General features: G+C 41.3%; 1 protein-coding gene across 2 annotated transcripts in view; it reads right to left on the reverse strand.

Annotated features, from left to right (window-relative positions):
• Nucleotides 1–23,916, reverse strand: part of LOC134531634 (alpha-tocopherol transfer protein-like) — a 288,390-nt gene that overhangs the window by 160,491 nt on the left and 103,983 nt on the right. The window contains exons 1-2 of one of the 2 annotated variants that reach the window (XM_063367392.1): nucleotides 17,547–17,637; nucleotides 16,933–17,080 (exon numbers count right to left, since the gene is read on the reverse strand). The exons of the other annotated variant lie outside the window; for it this stretch is intronic. Of the exons in view, the coding sequence (XP_063223462.1) occupies nucleotides 16,933–17,080; nucleotides 17,547–17,606 (208 nt within the window). The 5' untranslated portion in view covers nucleotides 17,607–17,637. Of the gene's footprint in view, nucleotides 1–16,932; nucleotides 17,081–17,546; nucleotides 17,638–23,916 lie in introns of those variants that run through there. 2 annotated transcript variants of the gene reach the window in all.

Below are 23,916 nucleotides of genomic sequence, written 5' to 3' on the forward strand. Positions count from 1 at the left end.
CCTCGAACCTGCCACTATTAGGTTGAATTGTTGTTATATTTAATATTTTTTTTTGCATCATCCTAAATCGTACCAAGGACCTTAGTCGATCTAATTAATCAGTATATTGATTGTATTTTATTTACTTAATTTTGAACTTTTTCACGAGTTATAGCTAAATAATTACGAATTTCCAAGACGGCAGACATGATGGTTTATAGGATTTAAAGTCTCTTTAAGAATGTTGAACATGGTTTATTGAAATTATTATTTTTTTTATAAAATTAAACTATATTGAATCGATCAAGTATCGAACCAGGGACAGCAACTGACCGAATCAATATGTAAATTGATGAGTGGTTTATTTAATGAATTTTGGAATTTTTCCCGAATTTCTAGCTAAATAATTACACAATTCCAAGATGGCGGCCAAATGACAAGATGGCGGGTGACACATCAATAATAAATGATTACTGCACTCTAGCGGGTGAGAATTCATCTAACATGGCGTCAGCGCACTCTAGCAGACGATAACAAGATGATGGCTTTCAGCAGACGAAGACAAGATGGCGGACATGACATCATACTAGTTGACCTTGTTATTGATGGTGGTAGGTTAGTCTGTAGGTGACTTCCGTGGAGGAAGGATCGGTCGCCAATTTTTTTTTTTGGCCCTCACCGGGTTCGAACCGAGGACTCCGAGCTCCGTGTCGTAAATGTATGTTTTTTTATATTTTTTTTATTAAAATCGGATAATAAATTTAAAGATGGCGACCGTAGCGGAAATTGCAACGGTGACGTCATCATCCATGATGACGTCAGAGGCTTATCTGAGGCTGTAGACATGGATGCTTAAGCCTACATATGGACATTTCTAGCTGCTGGTATTTTTAAGGAATAAAACGGGAAATTTTTCCTCGAAACGGGAATTTTTCCCTCGAAAACGGGATTTTTTTTTCTTAAAACGGGAATTTTTGAGTTTTTGAGTCATTTTTAAGGAATTGTAGGGAATTTTTGAGTCCAAGATGGTCGCCGATGACGTCATCCAAGATTCCCGCCGGATCCTGGATCCTGCACCTGTCCCAGAAACGGCTATATCCTACTACTGTCACGGGACATTTTTTCGTGCGTACATGGCTGATGAACGTAACGTGACACTTTTTCGTGTGTGCATGGTCGAAGGAAGTGACATAATCCCCGAAATCGCCCTCCCTCCTCCCCTGCCCCAGGATGAACTATATATATATCTACTCTTTTCTTTTGTTGAGTATGTGTTGTTTCGTTAAATGCGCGTAGTCAAATCTGTAGTAGCTCTGTAGTAGCTATGAATATTTACTAGTCCTAAACCTCTTTGTCTTGATAAAACATTTTTAAAGGATTATTGGTCCTCTTGTTAGCCTATAAATATGATCCGTTGATCTAAATGCTTGTAATTGAATTTATCGATACTTAGGTCTGACAGTGAGAGAGCTTGTCTTTACTGGCTGAAATGTTATATTAGCTTTTGACGATGGTCATGAGGATCGGAAATGTTTGTTCTATACGACTGACACTGTTCATGTCCTGGTCTTGCAGTCCGAAGACAATTGGCCTATACGTATAGCTCTTTACATGAAATGGTCCGAATGTATTCTAAGTATCGAAAAATTATACTTCCATGTTAGGCATTGCGACATGTATTTAATTTGTTGGTCAGGTATTTTGTCTTATGATGATTTTCGTAGAGTGACTGATTAATAAACTCCAAAAAAGATAATGGGAACAATATAAAATTCAATTTAAGCTTTAGTTATCCTTATCACTGGCCGAGAATCAAACCAAGGACGGGAATCCATCACGCAAATAATTATATAAATAATTGAATTTTATGATGAAATTGGGAATTTTTCCCGAATTTCTAGGTCAATAAATACAAATTTCTAAAATGGCGGCCTTATCGGCTTATGGGAGGCTGGTAGTAGAGGATTTTAAGTGGCTTTTAAGATTTTGAACATGATTTATTAATTAATTTTTTTTTACAAAAAATAATATATATTTTCATCAGTCAAGGATCGAAGTACGGATAGGAACCATCAGTAGAGTGATTTTTTTCGATTAATGTTTTTAATTTTTCTTTATTTTCTATTTAATTAATTACTGATTTTCAAGATGGTGGACATATAGGCTTACTGAAGACTGGTAAATCAGGAACTTAAGCCACTTTTTGGATTATGATCATGATTGATTGATATTGTTATTTTTTGATAAATTTAAATTTTTTGCATGATGTAACCAAGGACAGAAATCAATCTAATCCATTAGTAAATTAACGAATGATTTTTTTATTTTCCCTAATTTCTAGGTTAATAATTACGAATTTCCAATACAGCATTCAAATTTCAAGATAGCGGGTGCCACAGTAAAAATAAATAATAACTGCACTATAGTGGGTAAAAAATTAAACTAATATGATGGTAATTCACTCTAGCAGATGGCATGTGTGCTCCATTACATTAGCGCTCCTTGTATCGATTACTGAAAACAAGATGGCGACAGCACTCTCCGGCAGACACAATGTGTGTTAACTAGCGCTTCTGGTAATAAGTACTGAAAACAAGCTGGCGGTTATGTTTCGAACAGATGATGCTATTATTCCTTCAAATTAAAAAAAATTATAATTCCGAATATGTATATTTTTATACACCTTATCTGATTCTAAGTCTAGTAAATGTCTCGATGGCCATGCGGTTAAAGGCATATGTTTTCCAACCTGAGCTGCGATGGTTCGATTCACAGTGGTTCCAATGTATTTTGTAATAAAAAAAGTAAATTTTATATGGTGATAAGGACCATAATAGCTCTTGTAGGTAATTGAACATCAACCTTATGTGATGAGACAGTGCGATGCTGGCGCTCTCTAGGAGTAAACAGCAGAAACATTGGTGTCGGATTCCAAGATGGCCGGGGCTCCATCTGATCAAAAAACCAAGATGGTAGACATATCGTCATCCAAGATGGCGGCCTCCAGAAAACTAAAACAAAATGACGGACTTTTTGTCAGTATCGAAAAAAAACTCTGAAATCAAATCCAAGATGGCGGACTTGTTATTAGAATCCAAAATGGCGGCCGAAACGAAAATTGCAATGGTGATTCATGATTCAAAATGGCGGAAAGTTCTAGAAAACTGAAGCGCCCGCCGCGCTTCTGTGACGTCATCTCCGTGCCGCAGCCTTCCTTTCCTTCTCCCCTCCTAACCCCTCTCCGCCTCAAGGTGCCAATTTCCCCTTCCCTTTCTTTCCCCCTAGCCTCTCCTCAATTGTAGCGACTGCAACGCCATCTAGCGAATAGTATAAATGAGCGCGTATAACTTTTTATTTTTTTTCGTGGGTCTCTCTTGGTGGAAGCAGGTCGTCTCTGGCCCGGTCGAGGGGCAGCTCGTCTAGGTAAAATTCTTCAGGAGACGGAGTTAGTGTGTGCACACGATGGCCGTGCGAGTAACGTAACTATTAAATATGCTTGCCAGCCTTGATTTTCATGTAGCCATCCCTTTTGACTTTGACCTTCACTTAATTTATTTTTCTTTGTACTGGAAGCATTTGCTTACTCCCTCCTGCATGTGGTTTTGATTTTAGTTGCTGCGCGACTTGCATTGTCGGCAGTGGACTCTTAACTTATTTCAACGGCATCCAGACCACGCTTTGATTGCTTTTGGTTTAGAAGTAAGCACGTTAAGTGCCCGATGCCGCCCTGGTATTTGTTTTTTCATAAGAGCTTTCAGCTCCGTATGACGTAATTTTACGCATCGTTTTGCCTCGATTTTGCCCTCTTTCTTTTCCTCCCAGCTGTACCCCCGACCGGAGCCATTTGGTTAAGGCATACCCCCCGTGATCTAGCATATTTTGTTTGAGCACTTCTCTGTATTACGCTTACCTAGCCTTGGCAGTGAATGTCATCATGACGAGACCCACTGAAAATTGTAGCTGTAACAAACCATGTAACCGATCCCTCGCTTCTCTCTTGGGCTTGCATTTCTGTCCGCGGGACTACGCTCTCTATGAGTAATAGATATTTAATATGTTTTTTTCGAGGAGTGCACAATTAACGTTATATTAGGTGTTGGTTTATTTTGTAGTACATAATTCCTTGCCCCTACACGTGTTTGGACCGCTCGTATAGTCTGTATGTATATTGAGTCAGTTCCTAAAGTTGTTAACAGCAACGTACGTCTTGTGAATCACGTGTGTAATGACATAATGTTCACTATGATTTTGGTCTTCGCTCGCCTCCGGGCCGTAACGTAATGCGTACGCACGTATACTTGAATATTGGTTTCTCTCCTCTCTTATAGTGTGTGGTAACTGAGTCATAATTTCGCATAGAAAATGAGAAAATGTCTATCCCCATTGTCAGAGGCGACTGTTTTATACTGCATGATCCAGGGCATGCCTAGGAAATTCAACTTGTAACGGAGAGAGAGAAAGAATATTAACTTGTTGCTTATTGCTTGTTGTTTCGTACGACTGTAAGAGATACGCAGTAGTAGTTTGTTTGTTAAATCAGAGTACCTTGGGCACAAGGTTCACCCTAGTTTTTTCCATAAGTAAGGACTCAGTAAAGACATAAGGAGTGAAAATCATTGTGAAGGGAATAAACTTCATTAAATGTATGCTAATTTGTATTTGCTACGCACATGCCTCTAGCTGGCATCGAATCCGTTGACAGTGTATGTATATGTGTTAAGTTTGCGAAATTATAACGTTGTTAAGTGCGACTCATGTTCTTTATTTGTATTTATGATTTATCACTTTCTGCTTAACTGTCTTTTCTAGCAAAGACCCCACACACGATTTTCTTGTGCCCCCATACACTTCGCTTGCATGAGTAGGATATTCAGTAGGAGTGTTTGGTGGCGCATGGATGCACCCTGGTGGTATGCTTAACTGGATACCCCCACGCTGCAAAACTGCGCTACTCTGCTGTTTAGGCAGATTATAGTGATAAATCCGTTTGTATTGTTTGTTTCGGTGCACCATGGCCGTCTCCGTGAGCTGGGTTTACCAGTTGCACAAGACCGATTTGGCGCTGCATCTCGAGGAAAATGGTCTGCCCTTGGCGGACACCGATACCGTCGCCGAGATGAGGGCGCGTTTGGTTGACTACCTGCGTAAATCCGCAGGAGCCGCATCTGAAGTCACGACCAGGCAGCCCCCAGCTGATGTGAGTCCTTCCTCGTCCTCATTTAACGTAAAACTTTTTTTTGCCGCCCTTAAAACCATCCCGTTCCTGGGTGGAAGTGATCCCAGGCAGATCTTAGATTTTGTGATTAAGGCTGAGAGCCTGCATAAATTAAATTTAGTTCCACTTGAGGCTTTTCTGAAAGCACTCTTAAGTAAAGTTACGGACATCCATGTACCTCTGTTAAATGAGGCCATTGCTCAGGGTACGAGCTTTGATAAGTTTAAAAAATCACTGGTATGTTCAGTGTGTCCGCCTAGGGTTCTAGATGCCTGTAAGAGGGAGCTAGTGTGGCGCTTCCAAAACCCAGATGAAACCATTATGGAATATGTCACGTCGGTTACCGCGTACGCGGGAGCCTTAGAGCTGGGTACCCCGGAAGAGGAGTTTGTCCAACTTATTTTGGGTAATTTGGCCCCCGTGGTGTGGCAGAACTGCTCGATGCTCGCTCCTCCCACCTCGCTCGCAAGCCTACGGACTTGGGCGGGCGAAGTGGAAAGTCGCCTTGTTTCTCTTGCTAAGTATCAAGCTGAGTTCCCGGCAAAGCGCCCCAGCTCGGTGAAAAATGACTCTCGTTTTGACGGACGTATTTTTACGTCGCAGTCCGCCCCCCCCCCGTTCTCACTCCCCGTAGCCCGAAACTCCGTGACGTGGCAGACACCTCCACGCCTCGTGTGTTTGACAGCCTGCCTCGCGGCGAGCGTTCTGCCCATTTCACGCCTGGGCCCGAGGCGCGGGCCGCAGCTCGCGCGGCCATGAGTTTACCGCCTGAGGTAACCGCGCCCGTGGGCTCGCGGTCCGCAACCTTGACCCAGTCACGGCAGCTAGTGACCTTGGACACCCGCCGCGGAGCCGGCAGGTGTGCCAATTGTAGCGCCTTTGGACACGTCACGTATGAGTGTACTGTTCCGCGGGTGGAAATAAATCAACGTAGATGTTTTCGGTGTAAGGCAGTGGGACATTATAGGAGCGACTGCACGGGAACTGAGAGACAGCCTCGTGCGGAAAACTAATCTGGACGGGACGGAAAAGAGGTCGTATCCGTCGGCTACTCAAAAAATCCTCTGAACCCACTCATTTACATTTCCTCCCAATTAAAATTCAGAAACATTTATTTCCAGCCTTAGTCGATACCGGTGCTACCCGGTCTGTTATTAGTGAAAAATGTTTCATCACATTAGTGCAGTTGTACCCTCAACTTTCACAACGAGTTGTATCGGATGATTCCGTAAGGAATATCGTTGTCGCTAACGGGCAAGGCATACGCACATGTAAATCTATTATAATTCATTTTAAAATCCATGGATTTTCCTGGAGTTGGCCGTTTGTCGTTGTCCCCGGGATTTTGCCGAATCTAATCCTTGGCTTAGATTTTTTGGGCAAATCACGCTGTCGACTCAGTCCCGCCAACCATGAATTGCAATTTGATTTCGCTCCTGCTGTAAAAATTCGTTTGCGTCATGAGGTCCGCGAACCCATAGTTATGAGTTGCAATGATTCCGATAACGCGATGCGCGATCAAGCCATCGCCGCTCTCGTGCGGGAGTTTCCTGACGTGATAACACGTAAGATCGGCAGATGTGACATCTTGCCTTTTCGTTTTCATGTTACCGACGAAGTGCCCGTTTTTGCCAAATATTTGAAGGTTTCTCCCCCTAAGCTGCAGGCCATGCGCGCCATTATCGACAGATTACTCGCTGCCGGCGTCGTTACCCCTTCGACATCCGAGTTTTGCACCCCTACTTTTTTGGTTGCTAAGAAGGGGGGCTCTGAGTGGCGCCTTGTGCATAACTTTAAACCTCTCAACAAGAAGGTAATTCATCCAGTTTGGCCAATACCGACGGTAGAGAGCGCCTTACAACACTTGGGTAAAGCAAAAATATTTTCCATCATCGACCTCAACGACAGTTACCATCAATGCTTGCTTGATCCCGCCTGTAGAAAATACACTGCCTTTTCAACCCCTTTTGGCCACTACGAATTCAACAGAATTCCGATGGGTGTAAGTTTCGGGAGCGAAGCCATGAGCCGTGTTCTGGACCATGTGCTAAGCGACCTTAAATACAAATTTGTTTTTAACTATATCGACGACATAATTGTATATAGTAATTCACTTTCAGAACATCTTGATCACCTTAAGCAAGTCTTGGCACGTCTGAGAAACGCGCATCTTACTGTTAATCCACATAAAATTTCCTTGGCACAAGACTCAGTAAAATTTTTAGGCTATGTAATTTCAGAAGGGAAACTTCACATGGATCCGGATAAGGTCGCCCCCGTGGCTACTTTTCCGCGTCCAAAGACTTTGAAGGGAATTCAAAAATTTCTCGGCATGCTGGGGTATTATGCGCGTTTTATCCCAGATTTTGCCACGATTTGCGCGCCGTTGAATCGGTTGCGAAAGAAAAACGCTGCTTTTATTTGGGGTGAGGAACAGGAAACGGCCTTTCAATCTCTAAGAAAATGTTTGTGTTCCGCCCCCGTGTTAATTCTCCCCGACTTCAATAAACGTTTTGCCCTGCAGGTTGATGCTTCCTCAGTAGCCCTTGGAGCCGTCCTCGGACACATGGAGAACGGAAAATTGAGACCAATTGCTTTCGCAAGTCGAACCCTCTCAGAGTCAGAGCGCCGCTTGGGCACCTATGAGAAGGAGGCCCTTGCGTGCCTTTTCGGACTCGAAAAATTCGAGTGTTACTTGGATTGTAGAGAGTTCGACCTGTATACAGACAACCAGGCCTTAAGTTGGCTGTGCAATCATCCCTCGCAGCTCGGGAAGCTTGGGCGTTGGATACTGCGGTTGTCAAAATTCCGATTTGTAATCCATCACCTAAGAGGTGCGGAGAACGTTGTGGCCGACAGTTTATCTAGAATGTTCAACCCGGATGATTTTGAAATTGATAACCCTTCCCCCCCGGATGCGGTTGAGTTTATTTCGGTGTGCAAAATCTTCCCCGAATCCTTCATAAACCTGAAAGCCTGCCAGCAGGATGATCCTGCATGTATTCGAATCCGGAACGATTTGCAATGTGGAATGGCCTTACCCTTTGCCGAGAAGGATGGGTTGTTAGTGTATGCTGGCCCGTCAGGACGAGCTCAGAAAGTTGTCGTCCCTGAAAAACTTAAGGGTATGATTATCACATATTTCCATGCCTCACTTGTGGGTGGGCACATGGGAATAGATAAAACATACCGTAAAATTGCCCAACATTTTTTCTGGCCAGAAATGCGTCAAGACGTGCGCGATTTTGTACGCGCCTGTATTGACTGTCAGCTATCAAAGCCCCCACACAATGCTAAAGTAGGGCTTTACTGTGCCGACGCTCCCGTCGCCCCTTGGCAGGTTCTGCATATTGATATTTTCGGACCGCTGACGCGATCAAAAAAGGGCAACGTATGCTTATTAGTAATTCTAGATATTTTTACTAAATTTGTTGTTTTAACCCCCCTTAAAAACATGAAGGCGTCGTCCATAGTAAAAGTTCTTAAGGAACAGGTGTTTAAAATCTTAGGCCCGCCGTGTATTGTAGTATCAGACAACGCTAAATACTTTCAGTCGAACTTATACAAAAATTTCTTGTTTGAATTTTCTGTAAAGCCGGTGTACAGTTCACCGTATTTTCCACAGGGAAATATGAGTGAGAGAACCAACAAGGTTCTCAAGGGAATTTTCACTTCGTTCTACCGCGCCGACCAGACTCTCTGGGACGCCGATCTTGAACTTTTAAATATTGGTTTGAACGCAGCTCATCACAGTTCTACAGGGCATCCCCCCTCCGTGCCTTTCCTGGGGAGGGAACTTACCTTACCCTTGCTCAACCAGTGGGGGTTGCCACCTGTCGACTCTAGTTTGTCAAGTGTAGAGTTAGATCGTGTCTTGGAAGACGTTACTAAGAATTTAGCTAAGGCTAGGGAAAACGTGGCACGAAATTATGATGCAAAAAGGGCAGCCCATTCATTCGCTGTTGGCGACGTTGTGCTCTGCCGCTCTTACGTTTTGCCCTCATTAGCGGCTAGCCTAAACGTCAAACTTTTGCCGCCCTATGACGGGCCGTTTTTGATTACTAAGTTTTTAGCAGCTAACACTGTTCAGTTACAGCTAATGAGCAATAAACGTAAGTGGCGTAAGGCACACGTAACACAGCTAAAGCGTTTCATTCAGTGATTTAATGCAACGTTTTGGCAGCTAGTGGAAGCCTTAAGATACTTAAGTTTTTTTTTTTTTTTTTTTTGGTGTGTGTATTACTACTTTAGGTATGTTTTCTAATTAGATTGTAGAATTGTTAGTAACAGAATATAGTGTTCAGTCGCAGTTCAGTTGATGATTACAGTTTCCTTCAAGCGCGCGCGCCTCCTTTCTACCCCTCCCTTGGGCTGTGCGCGGACAACTCTACGAGAAGCCTGCTACGTCTCTGCTTTGCCGCTGCCCCTCCGCCCCCTACGCCGCCAGCCCTTGACTGCTGCGGGGTGAGGAGACTGTTGGACGGCGTGGAGATCTGGTGACAGACTCTCCGCTGTTCGGACGCCACCGCCGCCGCGGTTCAGCTCTAGAGGTATTCTCGGCCCGCCAGAAGACGTCGGCGGGAAGGATGCTGCAGAGTTCCGATGTCCGCCACTTAGCGCTGAGTGGCTGAGACGAGGAAAAGCGCCGAGCGCTGCCTGACCCCCTTGCAACCTTGTACCGCCAGAATAGGTCACCTGATACGGCGCTTATCGTTTCTCTCTTTCACTTCAGAAAAAATGGAGGGGGACCTGTCAGCGACACGTCGGACGCGAGTCGCCTGTATTCTACTTGTGCAGCACCAAGGAGATCGCGGTCCCCTGTTGGAGCTGCCACCCGTCGCACCGCTGAAACGAACACGTTGCTTCCCCCCTCCAGCGGCACGATCCGGCTAGTTTCAAGTCATTTCTACATCGTCTGAATCAAGGCGTTCGCAAGATACAAGAAGTTGTCTCATGTCACAAACACTGAACTTCAACACGACTTTAAGCTCGGGCTCACAGGGCAGAAGACTTCGTAAGGGGTGGGGGTTGAAGCGCCCGCCGCGCTTCTGTGACGTCATCTCCGTGCCGCAGCCTTCCTTTCCTTCTCCCCTCCTAACCCCTCTCCGCCTCAAGGTGCCAATTTCCCCTTCCCTTTCTTTCCCCCTAGCCTCTCCTCAATTGTAGCGACTGCAACGCCATCTAGCGAATAGTATAAATGAGCGCGTATAACTTTTTATTTTTTTTCGTGGGTCTCTCTTGGTGGAAGCAGGTCGTCTCTGGCCCGGTCGAGGGGCAGCTCGTCTAGGTAAAATTCTTCAGGAGACGGAGTTAGTGTGTGCACACGATGGCCGTGCGAGTAACGTAACTATTAAATATGCTTGCCAGCCTTGATTTTCATGTAGCCATCCCTTTTGACTTTGACCTTCACTTAATTTATTTTTCTTTGTACTGGAAGCATTTGCTTACTCCCTCCTGCATGTGGTTTTGATTTTAGTTGCTGCGCGACTTGCATTGTCGGCAGTGGACTCTTAACTTATTTCAACGGCATCCAGACCACGCTTTGATTGCTTTTGGTTTAGAAGTAAGCACGTTAAGTGCCCGATGCCGCCCTGGTATTTGTTTTTTCATAAGAGCTTTCAGCTCCGTATGACGTAATTTTACGCATCGTTTTGCCTCGATTTTGCCCTCTTTCTTTTCCTCCCAGCTGTACCCCCGACCGGAGCCATTTGGTTAAGGCATACCCCCCGTGATCTAGCATATTTTGTTTGAGCACTTCTCTGTATTACGCTTACCTAGCCTTGGCAGTGAATGTCATCATGACGAGACCCACTGAAAATTGTAGCTGTAACAAACCATGTAACCGATCCCTCGCTTCTCTCTTGGGCTTGCATTTCTGTCCGCGGGACTACGCTCTCTATGAGTAATAGATATTTAATATGTTTTTTTCGAGGAGTGCACAATTAACGTTATATTAGGTGTTGGTTTATTTTGTAGTACATAATTCCTTGCCCCTACACGTGTTTGGACCGCTCGTATAGTCTGTATGTATATTGAGTCAGTTCCTAAAGTTGTTAACAGCAACGTACGTCTTGTGAATCACGTGTGTAATGACATAATGTTCACTATGATTTTGGTCTTCGCTCGCCTCCGGGCCGTAACGTAATGCGTACGCACGTATACTTGAATATTGGTTTCTCTCCTCTCTTATAGTGTGTGGTAACTGAGTCATAATTTCGCATAGAAAATGAGAAAATGTCTATCCCCATTGTCAGAGGCGACTGTTTTATACTGCATGATCCAGGGCATGCCTAGGAAATTCAACTTGTAACGGAGAGAGAGAAAGAATATTAACTTGTTGCTTATTGCTTGTTGTTTCGTACGACTGTAAGAGATACGCAGTAGTAGTTTGTTTGTTAAATCAGAGTACCTTGGGCACAAGGTTCACCCTAGTTTTTTCCATAAGTAAGGACTCAGTAAAGACATAAGGAGTGAAAATCATTGTGAAGGGAATAAACTTCATTAAATGTATGCTAATTTGTATTTGCTACGCACATGCCTCTAGCTGGCATCGAATCCGTTGACAGTGTATGTATATGTGTTAAGTTTGCGAAATTATAACGTTGTTAAGTGCGACTCATGTTCTTTATTTGTATTTATGATTTATCACTTTCTGCTTAACTGTCTTTTCTAGCAAAGACCCCACACACGATTTTCTTGTGCCCCCATACACTTCGCTTGCATGAGTAGGATATTCAGTAGGAGTGTTTGGTGGCGCATGGATGCACCCTGGTGGTATGCTTAACTGGATACCCCCACGCTGCAAAACAAAATAGCGGAATTCAAAATGGCAGAAAGTTCGAGAAAACAAAATGGTGGATTCAATATTGTGGATCCAAAATGGTCGCTGGGGTCACAGTCAAAGGTCAAGTACAAGGTCATGCATGATGGCCGCCGTGAAATCACAATCCAAGATGACGGTCGGCACATCACCACCACAGCGTGAAGCCAGGTGCCGGAGCCCCCTTTTTACACTACTTCCATTGTGTGTCAAGTGTGTGTACTGTGTCCAATGTTTTTCCTGTGTGTACTTTGTGTCCAGTGTGTGTCCTGTGTGTGCATTGCGCGTCCTGTGTGTAATTGTGTGTACACTTAAAATACTGTGTGTGTAATTGTGTGTGCATTGCGTGGACTCCGGCACCACGGTTCCGGCTCCGCACCACGAACCCGGGGCCAGAACATACATTTGTACACTTCGTATGTCATTACAACGTTTTTAATGTTTTGGTCTCAGGGCTTCATCATAGTCTTCGATCTTGCCTGCTTTAGGTGCTTCAGCACAGTCTTCGTTCGCGTCACCAGCTTCAGAGTCACTGTCGCCATAACCATAGAAGTTAGCGTGTTCATCTGAATTACTGTACAAAATCTAAATCGTTGTCGTAGAAGCTTCTTAATGGAATAAAATCTTTTTTTTAAGTGTACATCATTATTCCAAAGTATGAAGGATCTACATGATATGGGCTTGAATGTGTTTTCACTTTTCACGCTGATGATACTTAAATCAGTTTCAGTCTTCCTTAAACCGTCAGCATCTTTCAATTTAATTTATTTTTTGCGATCGGGAGGGTTTTGAACTTCACTCTGAAGTCAAGGAAAATTATTTACATCAAGCTACTCTTCTTTAGTGTAGTGTCCATATCGATGTCATCTATCCCGTAAGTGGGTTGGCTTTACATGTTCCGCCGTTTATTTTTAAGCTGTCAATTCGTGTAAACAACATGCTACGCTGATTAGAGCTTAACATTTTGCTTAGTGGGTTTTTAACCCAATCATTCTTCTCAGGTCAAAATGCTTTCTGCAGTGTCTACAGTGGCGTCCTTTATATTCAGCTGCAGATTAATAATCAGGAGCCAAGTTAGGTTCTGTGACTAATGATACATGCAAATTGAAATTTTTATTTAGAAACAGCAACTTAAATACAAAATTTTAATCCATCCGCGAGTATTTATTTTCAATTTTGTATGACTCGTGGCCAAATAGTTCAGCTTAAAAACAACAGATGTCACCATATGTTGCATGGAGGCAATTTTTTTTTCATGTGGGATGTGGGATGCTCACTAACGATCGCAAAAGAAGGAAGTCTTCGCTAGACAACAAGGAAAAGGAAATAATTCTTCTTGCATGATTGCGATTCTCAGCTGTCACAAGGCATGTTATTTAACTGAGTAATGGATGTTTCTTGTTTGAATTACACCTAATAAAAATTTTTTTTGTGCTGATTAGTAAACCTTAATTCACTAATTAGATATAACTCTGAATAAAATTGCATGTCTCATTAGGTACAAATATTTTTGCGCAGAGATCGATTTCTCAGAAATAACCAGAAGTACTCGGAGAACATCAGCGGAAGTCTCGACAGGAATAATGAGCACATAAAGTATACCATTACAATATTGGCAGGAATAATCAGTATCACATGGAGAAAACCTACGCACGTTTTCCCTAATATCAGAAAATCACACCAAAAATATATATAAATTAAAATAAAACATAAACATAATATAAATAATAAAATATAAAAAATAAAAACAAAAAAATAATTTAAAAAATTTAAAAAAAAAAAAAAAAACATTTGGCTTCTACTAGAACTCTATCCTTGCTAAGCAGAGGAGTATGTCACAAGCTGACAGAAGCTGTTTTTGTAATTTTTCATTCGTTTTTTTTTAATTTTTTTATATTTTCTTATTTATTGGATTTAATTAGAATACATACTATATTTGACTGGATTATTTGTGACATAATTAGTAACGTACCAAAAAAATGTCGTGGATCAAAATGTACAGATATTGGTTCATTAATTCATAAAACAGAATCTAAGATAGTCTTCGGTTAATGTGTTAGTTTGCAAGAATTTCCTTGTGGAAATGTGTGTTGTTTAGAGTTGAGAGGATGAGTCGAGGCGATGACTCGCCAGAGCGTAACGAACACTACAACGCTCACAATCGGCTCGCTCGATGATGGATATGGGAAGATTCTCTGGATTGGGGTGTTCGATGGCGGAAAGGTGGAGGGGTAATGTAGAGCGCCTCAATCCTCACTCTCTGGCAGACGTTTGAGAAAAACCTTGCAGTGATGCAATTTTCGTTATGCTTAAACCGACAAAAGTTATATATTTAAAAAGTCAATAAAATTCATTTATAAGTATAAAAGTTTATATAAAATTTAACAATAGGATTATTTTTAGTGTATTTAAGCTGTCTTAAACCTATAAATTCATTGTTAGACTCCATGGGGAATAATTAATAAATCATTTATTGCAATTAATTATTACATGTGTTTTAAATATTTGTTTACCCTACAATATTTCCTACCCTTCTTTCTGTGAGATTATACTTATAATACGCGCTTGTGCCCATGTTATTTTTGTTGCAACTCTTTTTTTTTAATGTCTAGCCTGATTACTGGAACACGCCATAAATAATACAATTCCATTTTTTTTTAGTGTTTATCAAATGATTCTGATGAAAAGGTTCCGAGATATAGGCGCCGCGCCGGGAGGACAAATCTGATTATATATTATATGTAGAGTGGAAATGATAATAGAGCTAAGTGCCAAAAAGTTGTTTTAAAGATATTTAATAAAAACTGTCCCTACATCCCATTTATGTTTTAATTCATTTCAAAAATAGTATAGCATATCTTAGTCCACAATTGTTATACTGAACAAGTTAACAACGAATTGGTATTGCATAATTTAGAGAAATACACCTACAAATTATGTTAAATTGGAAAAGAGCTAAGTACCACAACAAGGGCTCTGCAAATGGTGCTATGTGCCACAAAGTTGTCTGTAAAAATAATGACCGAAATTAGACTAATAGTTAACAGATTATTGTTTCGAAATATATATTTTTATTTATAATAGAATACCCTGCCCATACATAAACACGATAATGAGCACATAAAATACTTACAAACACTAATTTTAAAAAAAACACATGTTTAAATATTGGCAAAGAGCTAAGTGCCACAACACTTTTCCTACCAAAGGTGTTATGTACATAAGCTAAATGAGCTAAGTTCCACAGTAATGTTTCTTTATTGTTGACAGCAGAGTACACTATGAATAAAGACATATACATTATCACAAATAAATTCAAGTAAAAGGATTTATGTTCGTAGATTGTAGATTGTAGTACTGTGCAAAAAATAAACCATTTGAATGTAACATCTCAGAGGTGGCAAAACTCTTATTATAGATTGTGTTATACACCAACATGTTTACTGGAGTGAAACCCTGGTTGTAAATCACACTGTAAATGTTTATGAACAAACACTGCGATAAAAGTCTTTGTTTTCTTCATCGACATAGTCAATCATAGTCAGCAAGTCCCGTTTTTTTAGCTTCAGGCAGTGGCACACTCGCTGGTAAGCTGGTGAATTCGGTGGATACAATGTCTGCAACTGAAACACCTCTGTTTACAACGCGGCAGGTTTCCCACCCTTCGATGTCACCAAAGTTTGTTTTGTACTTTACAATTGCAGGATTGTCTTTTGTTACACGTAGCCAAGCCGCCTTAGATATCTTTAGTTGCGAAGTGTTTATGCATTTCTTAGCAGCTTCGTTTAAATCAAGAAACTTTCCCTCCATATTCAGCACACGAAATGGTCTGGATGGTCTTGCTGTCCGTATAACATTTACAACATCCTTCACGGTCTGTGCCTTCGAACACTTCCACCGTTTTTCTATAAGTGCAAAATCCCTGTCTGAAGCAGAAAAACTGTGCCCCACCATAAGAAACTTGTGATTTATACAGTCAAAATGTCCTGCAGCAACCAGAAAAATATACAGAAACAGTAGCATTCGGTTTTTAATTTGACCGCAGCAATTGTCACTCCAAACACATATAACTATTTTTTGGTACATTTGAAGAGCTCAGGGTCATTTATAGTACGCAAGAGACAAGACGCCATCTGATTCCCTCCCCGCGATGATTGGCCTTCATGCCATACACACATTATCCCATCTGAGGTATCAGCTATATGTATGCCAAAGTTATAACAACCTAACTGACGCGAATAGTACATGTTAGAGTGGGTTAGCTTAGGAATTTGAAAAACTTTTTGTAAGTCCATTGAGAGTGTACATGTTTCGCTACCAGGTAATGTGCTGCTGATGAAGTCATTATTCATAGTCATGAAAGCCTTTTCACTCTTACGATGATGTAATTCCAGTTGTGTTTTCGCTGTCACCGCATCAGCTTTGTCTTTGACTTTCATTATCGCATTCAGCTTATCACACGTTTTACAAGTATCTACACGAGGTTGCCTAAAACATACACTCAGTAAGTCTTTTAAGAAAACCTTACGATAAAATTTATAGGTCACATGACTGTCAGGATGTTGTATTTTAAATGAAGTGAACAATCTGTTTATATTCAAATCGCCACTTATGTACTCCTTGTCAGACTTTTTTCTGTTGTAATGACTTTGTTCTCTGGGTATACGATTAATGTGTTCTCTAACCATAACCCTATCTTGAAAGGTGAATTTACAGGTTCTTGAGCCACCACGTTTGTCTTTGTAAACAGAAACGCCTTCCTTTTTCTTTCTTACTAATGTCGCAATCTTTTGTGACGAAACACCAAAAATTTTCATAAAGTTGCTTTAACACACTCTACCATGGCTTCCTTTTCCATCAGGAATAGTGAAACTCACTATTGTTTGTCTTCGACTCTCACATGCATAGTTGTACTTACCATGCCGGCGTCTTTGTACTGGCAGTATATCTATTAATCCCATTAAGTAGTTGCCTTGTTCGTTCATGTTTAATGCATGGTAGCCTTCAAACAACCTGGTTTTCATATCCACCAGTTGTTTGCATTCATAACGGCATTTACACATCACCTGAAAATTAAAGCAATAGTATAAGCTTCGATATTATTCACATAATATAACCTGCAAGAAAAAAAAACATTTTTGCTTTAGCTGTGACATCACCAATATAAAACTGAATAATGTTAAGTAATACTCTTGTTAGTGCCATGTGCAAGAGGGGTTAACTCCCCCCCTTTTTACAAGCTTTTATTTAGCTTCACCTGTCCCGTTGTCTGTAATCAAATCTTGCAAGTTAAATTTGATCCACTTCCCGGTTTCTGATTGAGTTGAAATTTTGCATACATATGTAAATCGAGTGACAATGCAATATTATGATGATATATAAAGCATAAGACTTTAAGCTTATATTTTTTAACATAGCACCCATATTGTAAAGTTGTTTTGTATATCTTCATAAAAACACACAAACAGTACACAATAGTAATACAAGATGCCACAAACATTGTACGAAAATAGTGCTTAGAACATTACTTACAACATTGCCAGGTGGACTCTTTGCTGGTATTTCCTTCTTATTTTTTGTAACGTAAGACATTCCACGTATACGTGCAGCATGTTGCTTTGCTTTCCACGCCCCTGGTTCTTGTTCTACTGCAGCAAACACATTAACATTTACATTGTTTTCTTCTTCCGCCTCCATTTTAACATACACATCAACAAACTCTCACTGCACAAATGGCTGCATCAATTGTGTAATGGTACAAAAAGGCACTTAGCACATTTAGCTGTACCACTGGGCTTGACATACCACCCATGCCATCTATGGCTGTCAACTGCAACTACTAGGAGTATGAGAGGCACTTAGTTCATTTAGCTGGGCACTGGCCTTGCCAGTTAGTTTACATAGCCATGAAAGAACAACTTTTTCAGTTTTGGGCACTTAGCTCTATTAGCATTTCCACTCTACATTTATTGTTAGCAACTGCAGTTGACGTAATAGTGTGCTGAAACATGACTGTCATACGCACAGAAAGTGTTTTCTTTTATTTAAATAACATTTTTTTAATTATTATTATTATTATTATTTATTGACATTTTATGTTTTTGTTCTGTGTTCACGTCTTTGGACGTATCTGCAACTACCATTCTCTATGGTGTAATATAAGTGACGCCGAAGCTCAATTGACAAGACCCCTCTAGGGAACATTGGACCTAAAACGGCAAATTGAACTTTTTATTTAATAATTACATAAGAGAATTTCCATTGTTGTAAAATTCTATTTTAAATTTGAGGAATTGTGATGTATTAATTTGTTTTGTTAATTGTCTGTGAGTGATTTTGAACGTGTAATTAAGTCAACAATCTTAGTGATTTAGCCAATCAGCGACGTTGTTACTTAAGATAAGCGTCACTACAGAATTAACAGTTAGTTTAAAAAGAGTCTGAAATTAACGGCGATGATGGCTGCATAGGCCGGGTTGAAATTCCCTTAAAAACTAATGAAGATGAATAGCTGGATAGGTCATCCGACGATCAGGATGTTTTGAAACGTCGTTTACATCTTAAGTATATGTTATTTAACTAGGGCACGTCATAAATGACGTGTACTGAGGTGTGTTTTACCGTGAGTAACCAGCGACTCATGATGCCATGCTAATTTGAATGTTCACTACATACATACATCGTGATTTTTGCCGACGGACTTTCAAATATTACGTTTCATTGTTGAGCTATTATAAAATCATATGGAGATAAACATTTTTTATTAAAACAATCACGCATCCTGTTTTACATACTTGACTTTTGTTCGATCACCCAGAGGTGAACTGAGACAGATGTCTCGAGATGCTCTACCGCAAATATTCAATGAGTTTCAGCCGCGGAAAATAAAGAAAAACTAATTTTAAATACGAAAATTTTAAATAAATATTATTTTCTCGCGTAAATAATTTATTATAAATCGAGATTTGCAACAAACATTTTTTTATTTTGGACCATATGAACTTTTGTTTCATGTTACCATGTGTGCAACCTAACTCCTGTAATTTTATCAAATATAAAACGACATACCACTGGATTGACTAGAGACAAAACATACTTTTATTTGATTAAAGAATATTTGTATTAATCGTATGTTTTTATGTTGTTATTTTGCAGTGCATGTGTATGTGTCCTTCATAATTCTAATGGATTTGTTGTTTATTCCCATGTCTTGCGAAGTTGTTTTATAGTGAGAGAATATTCAATATTTCCCTTGTGTGTAATACTACATGATCTCTAAACTATTAAGTAATTTACGTAGTGCATAAGGGTGGCGCCCATATTTGAATTTTTTTAAAATTATTTAAAGAATATATTTATTTTTCCAGAGCCATAACCATCCATAGATAATTATTTATTATTTAAATTTCAACATCTAAATGACAAGTATATATTGTTGTTACTTAACAATACTACCCGCTATCTGTGTATGTAGCATAGCCGCAGTAGTACCACTACAGAAAAGTGGTTCCACTACGTGTGGCCAATCACATCATAGAAGAGTGGAGCCCAACACACACTGATTCTGTCACCTATCATAGTACAGAAGAGTGGCAACCCAACTAGTGGGGCCAGATTTGTTTATATCAAGGCTAATAGGTTTGTTTACATACAAACAAGTATTTCATTGAACTGTCAAGTAAGCAGGGTATTTGTTGTGATTGTAAATTTTAATTTGTTGGAGGTCAAACACAATGGCTCAGCAAACATATAATTTAAGGAGTAGGGCCAATAGCATATGTGAAGAGTGTCCTAAGAATCACAGTTCTGACAGCGACACATCATCGGCCATGGAGGAATGTAGTTCGCCAGAGACAAGAATAACGGATGCACACACACATTCACACACGCAGCATAGTGAGAGGTTAGGGCGGCCAGTGTCACCTCTTCCCACAGGAAGTATAACACTAGAACAGGACAAAACAACTACTACACCAGGCATGTCCACATCAAGCCCTGACATGACACAGATGCTACAGCAGGTACTACAACAGCTCGCCAAACAGGCAGAACACACAGAGCAGTCTGAAAACAGGATTATGTCTCGACTAGCCAATCAGTCCGAACACACAGAGCAGTCTGAAAACAGGATTATGTCTCAACTAGCAATACACACCAAGCAGGCAGAGCAGATGGAGACAAAATTAGACCTCACTTGTTCCAGTGTACAGAGTCTAGAACATAGTATAGAGGAGAAGTTAGTGCAGCAACAGAGGGAAATTAACCAGGTCGTGGAGAAGGTGACTCAGACAGTTGAACGGGTAGGTGAGTTGGAAACACAACTACTAGCCATCCGTGAAAATGTGACCCTAGAACAACATGGTCTGAGGGAATTTTGCCAGCGCAGTCAAGTCAGTATGAGGGACGAGCTGCATGGACAGACTCGACGACTCGAGGTCAGGTTGGAGGACATAGAGGTGGCGACCTCTAGCCTACGAGATTGTTTACAGAATCTGACTGTAAGTCAGAGCCCTACACCTGACGCAACTGGTAGGACACAGCGAGAAGCAACTGAAGTACCTCCTACTAGTACATGTAGACCACTGGACACCACACCTGGGTGCAGTTACAGCACATACCCTACAGAATCACTACCCAGGCAGACTGTAGAGACTAGGGCAGCAGCTGGACCTAGGGCAACTACCACATCAACAGAGCGCCATCTGGACCCGGTAGCTCTGATGCACCATCCAGCAAAGCTGTGGGCAGAGGCCATGCCTACTTTCGCAGGCAGGGCAAATGAGAGTCCTATGAGATTCATCAGAAAATTCGAGGAATATGTGACTATGTTTAACCTCACCGATGGAGAGGTTTTGAAATGTTTGAACAACGCATTGAAAGGTCAGGCATTCTATTGGTGGGAGCTGACCAGCACCAATACACACAGTTTCACTCAATTTAAGGAGCTGTTCAGACTGCAATTCTGGAACATCAGGATCCAGAGTAATCTGAGGGCACAACTCCACACAGAGAAATACGACCCAAGGAAGGGCACATCTCTGGAGGCACATTTGTCTAACATGTATGACAAGACAAGGTATTTGGATCTCCCCATGACTGATGAGGAGTTTGTGGCTGCCATGTTGACACAGCTGCCACTGAAATACCAGAAGCAGTTGTCTGGCCTACACTATCGTGATGTCACTGAGTTTCGTGACCGACTGCTAAACTACGATAAGCTCGAGAAACTGGATAGAGTAGCACCCAGGACAGAGGAGGCAGACCGAGCACCACCTCACCAGAAGCAGCACCAGGTCAACCCTTACTGGCAAGGACGTGAGGGTAAGCAGAAACCAGAGCGTCAGGCCGCAGTGAACTACATAAGTTGGCAAGCAAGGGGGGAAGCACCTCGTGGTAACGGTGGGCCCTACCACAACAGATACAAAGGGGCACACTACAACAGGAAGCGTACCTGGTGGCCCAGCAACAAGGGATACCACAGTGGTGAAGAGGGGGCAGAACGAGCCAGGAAGAGTGCCCGTTATGAAGAGAGAAGGCGGTCCTACTCGCCGGACCAACGGCCACCCAGGGAGTCCCACAAATACGGTCGTCGTGCCTCATCCGATGACGAGAGAGAATATCACTACAACCAACACCGTAGGATGAAGGAGAGACAGTACCACGACCAGCGTGAAGATTCCCGCCTGCCATACTACCGAAGCCCCAAGACGACAGACAGCGGTGGAGGCAAGCCCCACTACAGCCACCCGTCTGAGCAACCGGCGTCGCCCAACAGGACGTTTCGCCAGAGCCAACAACTTGAAGTGACTAATCAGCATGGAGCACGTCCACGCTATCTGCTGGAAAACCCTGTTGCAGCAGAGTTTAAGTCCGCAGTACAGGAAGCAGCTGGTACCAGTACATGGTACAATAATAACAGAAATTTGCCAGACTCGCAGGATGCGCGAGTATCAGCAGGCACATTGTATTAATTGGATAGGTCTGAGGCGATCAACCCTATCTACCTGCCCCGACTGAGTCAAGAGCAAGAGGAGGAAGTATTACCCACTGGTGAAGAGGTGGAGCAATTCATAAGAAAGAAGCTTACAGCAGAAGCTGCAGTCCGCAAGAGAAGGCACCCCGCATTTAAATTAGCAACCTTCAAAATTGGTGACCTAGTGCTCAAGAAAACTAATCCAGTGAGCAGAGCTTGGGAAAATGTAACTAAGAAATTGTTTTTATTATTTGATGGTCCATATGTTATTACTGGATCCACTCATGAGAATTCCTACGCTTTAGCCGAGCCATCAACAGGCCAGTCAATAGGCCGTTTCAACATTGCACAGCTGAGGGAATATAAGAACCCTAACACTACAAAGTAAATGTTGGTCGATGCACTAATTAATGTTTACCTCATTGTCATGTGAGCGAGTAAGCTGGAGTAACAGCTGAGAGCAGTCTGTATGTGATGGCTAGCACAAGAGCCATGTAATCCCCGTGTTTATGATGTGTTATGTTGTTATGTATATGGTACGCCAGGAGAGGCGTAATATAGCCGTTGAGTATACCCTTGCGTAAGAGCGGAAGTGTAATTCCCGCCAGTGTCCTGTGACGAGGTGAAGTGACATGCCACCCGCACTGGGATATTGAGTAGCCAGTGAAGCTATTATGGGTATAAATTATTTGAGTATTTTACGGCTAATGTATTCTTCGATTTGGGTACTGACCCACTAACACTAACACATATTGGGAAGCACTAGACTCGCCCTATTTACTGTGAAGAGCTATGTAATTATCTAGCAAGTAGACATGAGTGTAATTGTGCTCGACAAAATACATGTGAGATGTTATTTCACCTAGCTGTGTACACATGTGTAAACACTGGCATGCAAAGTAGTTCTACAAGCACAAAACACTTTGCAACTACAAGCAAAATTATTCTAGGTTACCTTGTTATAGGTTATTCCAGTTTATATTTCGTTGCACTGTAACACTTTTCTTGCAGAGATCACCACAATTTAAGATGAAAATAGCTATATTATTTTTGGTTTGATATGAGAATACTAATGAAATTGGAATTAGTATTTTTTTTGTTCTGATGTTTTAGGTTGGTATCACTTGAGGATACTGATTAGAAAATTATGCATCCATTTCGCATACAAAACCAATCTGTTAGTAGTGTTGAATTAATTTAGGTTTTTTTTTCCTATATTTGTTATTAAAAGAAAGGGGTATGCTGATCTGCTATGAAATGATAACAAGAAAATTTGCAGAAAACATCTATATGAAGTTTTATTGTGAAAAGGACCCTATACAGAAAATTTATAAATTTTTATCATATGAATCACTCGATTTTTCGAAGTTTGTTTATGTATTTTAGTTTCTTTGAAAAAAAAAAATCTTGATATAGGCTGACCTGAAAAACACTGTGTAGAATCCTATGTCGCGAGATAACACGCTCTTGCAGTGAGTGTCCACAAGCCTCAAGATAAATCAACTTCAAGATAAACATTCCTCCAAGCAAAAATCGGAAATTCAAGAAAATATAAATTATTTTCAAAAGATAAATTCAGCTCTGAGAAAAGAGAAAATGAAAAATGTACTACTCAACAGGAGCTGTTGCAAGCTATCCTGAAGAACACATGTTTTGTTTACAATTGATAATATAGCAAGTTGCTATCTACACTGAGGCTAGGAGCCTCAGATACATTACAATGCTCAATTCCTGTAAAAAAAAAATAATTGTGAAAATTGAACGTGAGTTTCCGACCCAGCGAAGCCCGCTGCGGGTCGATAAAACACCGTGAAAATGAAAATGAAATGAAAGAGCACTGAACAGCTGATCTGCTCCGATAGTCGCCAGACTGCAATTGGAAACCACCAGTCAGATAAAAAATGTTCAAGTTACTCACTCGCCGAGACG

The sequence above is a fragment of the Bacillus rossius genome, chromosome 5 (genome assembly GCF_032445375.1).
Source record: "Bacillus rossius redtenbacheri isolate Brsri chromosome 5, Brsri_v3, whole genome shotgun sequence".
Classification (NCBI taxonomy): Eukaryota; Metazoa; Arthropoda; class Insecta; order Phasmatodea; family Bacillidae; genus Bacillus; species Bacillus rossius.